At 49.6% G+C, this 5,000-nt stretch overlaps 1 protein-coding gene across 4 annotated transcripts in view; it reads right to left on the reverse strand.

Moving 5' to 3' along the window:
• The window catches only part of esrrga (estrogen-related receptor gamma a), a 74,475-nt gene that overhangs the window by 35,078 nt on the left and 34,397 nt on the right, over positions 1–5,000 (reverse strand). For 2 of the 4 annotated variants that reach the window (XM_038967628.1, XM_038967624.1), the window contains one exon: positions 3,871–4,032. In XM_038967628.1, the coding sequence (XP_038823556.1) occupies positions 3,871–4,032 (162 nt within the window). Of the gene's footprint in view, positions 1–3,870; positions 4,054–5,000 lie in introns of all 4 variants that reach the window. The other 2 variants (XM_038967626.1, XM_038967625.1) reach the window with 2 other exon arrangements.

Consider the following 5,000-nt stretch of genomic DNA (forward strand, 5'->3'; position numbering starts at 1 on the left):
AAGCCGTAGACACGGGCAGCCAATCAGAGTAACAATTCAGTCGCACACGCACGTGCACACTAGAATAGGCACCTGCAGCTCTTTACTTAACGTGGTTTCACAGCCATGTTCTAATCCCTCACAACAATACCACCAACCACCCACATGATACTCACCTTAACATACAGATACACACACACACGGACGCACACCACCACCGCTCTGACACCAGGCCAGGGATTCCCCCTCTCTCTTACCCCCCTCACACATTCTGTCACCCCTCTCACCTCTTTCTTCCACCTTATCCCTCTCTCACTCCCTCTCACCTCACCCCCCCCCCCCCCCCCCCCCCCCCCCCCCTCACCTCCCCTCACTGCTCTTTCATTGGTTTTACAGAGACCATTGGGGACTGACGATACAGAGTGGGAGAGAGAGCGAGGCAGGCAGGCAGAAGGATAGACAGAAAGAGAGCAGAGGCAGAGAGAGCCGGGGAAGGAGGGGGGGGGGCAGAAATGAAGTGGACTGTGTCAGAGCCTCCGAGAAAGCCTCAGTATCTACATAAAAGAGATTAAAGCAGACAGGCCTCCATTCTACAGCTCAATCATATTGTGTTAGCACGCGCTTATCCTCCGCCCGGCCAAATTGAAAGGGAAAGAAAGAAAGAAAGAAAGAGTCGCCAAGATAGGGACACAGAATGGGAGAAGCCGGAGCAATTTGGCCGTCCATAAAGGCTTGGTAATGGTGGTAGGGTCTGTCGTGGTGAAAAGGCCGTGTTGGGCCCGGCGTCCATTCATGTCCAGAACACGTCAAGTCAAGTACCACTGCCTGCCTTTGTCTAGCAGATAAGACATGTCGCTCTGGCACGACAGCTCCCTTTCTTTTATTTTGTATTTCACCTCATACAGAGAGAGAACGAGAGAGGGTGAGGAAGGGAGAGGAAGAAGACTAATTCTATTGACAGGTAAAAGTCATTTAGAATGCTCTTTCTTATTTTTACTTCTTCAGTCCTTCTTAAATATTCGCTCTCCTCCTGCCTCCCTATTCAAGTGTGAGACAGGCCCAGCCCCCTAAACAGTGACGTGACATACAGCCTAATATAGCAGTAAAGCGAGTGTGTGAATGAGGTAAGCCCCTAAATGAGATTCCTCAGTCTAATCATTATAGAGAGTGAAGGCAATTCGCATCTTTAACTCCACACATTGACTTTATATCATTCTCTAAAAGCCTGCATTTGGTGGAATGCTAGAGTCCCAGATATTCACTGGTGTGTGTGCGTTGTGTGTCATTTTGCACTCCTAATAGCATATCAAATGTTTGCATCAGTATGTAAACGAGACAAAAACAAAACACACACTCACACACTCTCATAAAGAAACCCAGCCTGATCCAATTAGAACAGACACCAGTGGTTAGAGGGTGTGTGTAGCGGCATGGAGCGGGGGGTTGGCGAGATGAGAAGCGGAGTGTCTTTAAGTGTGTCGAGCGACACTCACACACACGGCCTCCTCGTTATCCGTCTCTCCCTCTCTCGGCGGCAGCCTCCGTAATACTGAGTGATGTTTACATTAGTTTACAATTTGCCTTCTCCGCGCCTCCGCCTGCTCTTAAGCGTCTGGAGCTCTGAGGTGTCAGCGCGCCTCCTAACCAGCGTAACAAATTGTTGCCTGTACGGCAGACACCTAATGACTCGAAATTAGCTGTGGCTCTAGCCTGACAGTTTGTTACGACTGTTAGCGACAGCGCGGCCGGATCATGAGCCATGAATTGGTTTCAGCTCTCTCCCTCTCTTTTCTCTGTTTTTTTTCTTTCTCTCTCTCTCTCTCTACGGGAGAGGAGGCAATTTGATTTGATTAAAACAATCACTGTAGCATAGAAAGGCCTGGCACAAAAGCGTGCAAGTTAGTCAACTCTAGACACGAGGAAGGGAGGGGGTTAAGAATGGGAAAGGTGGGGGGTAGGGCTCTATGTGTGTGTGTGTGTGTGTGTGTGTGTGTGTGTGTGTGTGTGTGTGTGTGTGTGTGTGTGTGTGTGTGTGTGTGTGTGTGTGTGTGTGTGTGTGTGTGTGTGTGTGTGTGTGTGTATACCGGGGGTCAGGAGACCAGTTTGTAAGTGGCTGATAGAGAATGTGGAGGAGGTATATTTCACTCTGAGAGAAACGACAATCCTATCCTCTGTGTGTGAACGCTAGATCACCTCCACGGGGTGGTTTGAGTGTGTGTGTGTGTGTGTGTGTGTGTGTGTGTGTGTGTGTGTGTGTGTGTGTGTGTGTGTGTGTGTGTGTGTGTGTGTGTGTGTGTGTGTGTGTATGTGTGTGTGTGTGTGTGTGTGTGAGATAGCATTAGATCACTTCTCCATGGATGCAGTGAGGTTTTCATCATGATGTGGTGGCAACCCCCTGCCTCCACACACACACACACACACACACACACACACACACACACACACACACACACACACACACACACACACACACACACACACACACACACACACACACACACACACACACACACACACACACACACACACACACAGAGATGAGCTCTATCCTCCTCCATCGAGGCAGGATTGCCTTCCTCCGTCTAATCACGCCATCATCTATCCTCCACCGAGCAATCGCTCCGCACCCAGCGCACACGGAGGAGAGGTGAGCTATCTCCACTCGCTCAGAGACACACACACACACACACACACACACACACACACACACACACACACACACACACACACACACACACACACACACACACACACACACACACACACACACACACACACACACACACACACACACACACACACAATCGTCACAGCTCCCCATCCTCTGTGTATTCTCTGAATAGAGTACTGACAGAGGTACTAGTGTATAAACACACACTCATAATGTTTGTGTGTGTGTATGTGTGTGTTTGTGTGTGTGTGTGCATATGACTGTGACTGTGCATATCAATCCCTCCAGGATTTCACATGGGTTTGTTGTGATATTTGCAGGGTAAAATGCTTGATTTTACGCCAGCAATTCTGACATTATGCACGGCAATATGCAATGATTTTGTCCAGCGCGAAAATGTGCTGACGAGGGAAATCTTTTTTTGGGGGGGACGTGGGGCTTGATTGAGCCATACTGTGCAGTAAATGTGCGGTGACGGGTCAGTTCTATGCGATGACACTGCGACGACTTGACTGTTTGTGTAGAAATAGTGATAGATGATCGGTCAAATTTGCTCACATGATATAGAATCCTGGAGGGAGGGAGGGAGGGAGGGAGGGAGGGAGGGAGGGAGGGAGGGAGGGAGGGAGGGAGGGAGGGAGGGAAGGTAGGAGAGAGAGAGAGAGGGAGGGAGGGACACCACAAAATATAACTTAAAATGAATCCCTCAAATGACAGTCTGGCTGAATCCATGTCGTGTTTCCTTGTGTTTGCTGTATTTGAATGTAAATGGATGTGTCTCAACATGTCGTGTATCAGTTTAGGGCCTAGGGATTCAGGTGAGGTTGTGTCACAAGTGGTCCGACGGGGCGAGGAGTTCAGGCCGTCTGGGTTCAGTGGTCATGCGAGGGGTTGTGATAGGATTTGAGGTAAGGGTCTTACCTGGGATGAGCTTCGACAGAACAGACGATGTTGACAGTGTTTGTGTTGGTGTTCTGGTCATTTTGTGTACATGGGGAACATTTAGCTAAGCGTCTGCGTCAGTGAGGTTTTACATGGGCGTCAGTGTGTAGGCCGACCTGGGATGTTCTCAGCCCTGTTGAGGTTGAATCTGCGTAGACACGTGTGTGTGTGTGTGTGTGTGTGTGTGTGTGTGTGTGTGTGTGTGTGTGTGTGTGTGTGTGTGTGTGTGTGTGTGTGTGTGTGTGTGTGTGTGTGTGTGTGTGTGTGTAAACCCGTACCTGGGATGTGTTTGGCCCAGCCGATGTTGACCACCAGCTCGCGGTCAGCTAGGTCACACAGCGTGGTCAGGGCCTTGATGTCACTGTCGGGGACGGTAGGGTCGGGCATGGCGTAGATCTTCTCAGGCTCGGCCACCAGCAGGTGGGACACGATCTTGTTATCTGCAAGGCAGCCAAAGGGAACTGGGTGACCACCGAGAGAGAACAGAGAGACAGGGTCAAATCAACACACGCTCAAACATGGAGAAAACTCTGATCATTATCACGCTGTTGTGCCGTACGCAATGGACGCGTGTGTGAGTTGATGTTACAATCACAATCATTGTCGTTACACATGTACAATAATCTACAATAGTTCTTCAACTGGGATTTTTGGCTCCAACATGATTCTATAAGGATTCTAAATGGTTCTATAACTGGCCCAGTGGTGGTTCTATAACTGTCCCAGGTTCTATAGCTGGCCCAGGTTCTATTACTGGCCCAGATTCTATAACTGGCCCAGGTTCTATAACTGGCCCAGTGCTGGTTCTATAACTGGCCCAGGTTCTATAACTGGTCCAGGTTATATAGCTGGCCCAGGTTCTATAACTGGCCCAGGTTCTATAACTGGCCCAGGTTCTATAACTGGCCCAGGTTCTATAACTGGCCCAGTGGTGGTTCTATAACTGGCCCAGGTTCTGTAACTGGCCCAGTGGTGGTTCTATAACTGGCCCAGGTTCTATAACTGGCCCAGTGCTGGTTCTATAACTGGCCCAGGTTCTATAACTGGCCCAGGTTATATAGCTGGCCCAGGTTCTATAACTGGCCCAGGTTCTATAACTGGCCCAGGTTCTTTAACTGGCCCAGTGGTGGTTCTATAACTGTCCCAAGTTCTATAACTGGCCCAGTGGTGGTTCTATAACTGGCCCAGGTTCTATAACTGGCCCAGGTTCTATAGCTGGCCCAGATTCTATAACTGGCCCAGGTTCTATAACTGGCCCAGTGCTGGTTCTATAACTGGCCCAGTGCTGGTTCTATAACTGACCCAGGTTCTATAACTGGCCCAGGTTCTATAACTGACCCAGTGCTGGTTCTATAACTGGCCCAGGTTCTATAACTGGCCCAGGTCCTATAACTGGCCCAGTGGTGAT

This window comes from Salvelinus namaycush, chromosome 28 (assembly GCF_016432855.1).
Source record: "Salvelinus namaycush isolate Seneca chromosome 28, SaNama_1.0, whole genome shotgun sequence".
In the NCBI taxonomy this organism is placed as follows: Eukaryota; Metazoa; Chordata; class Actinopteri; order Salmoniformes; family Salmonidae; genus Salvelinus; species Salvelinus namaycush.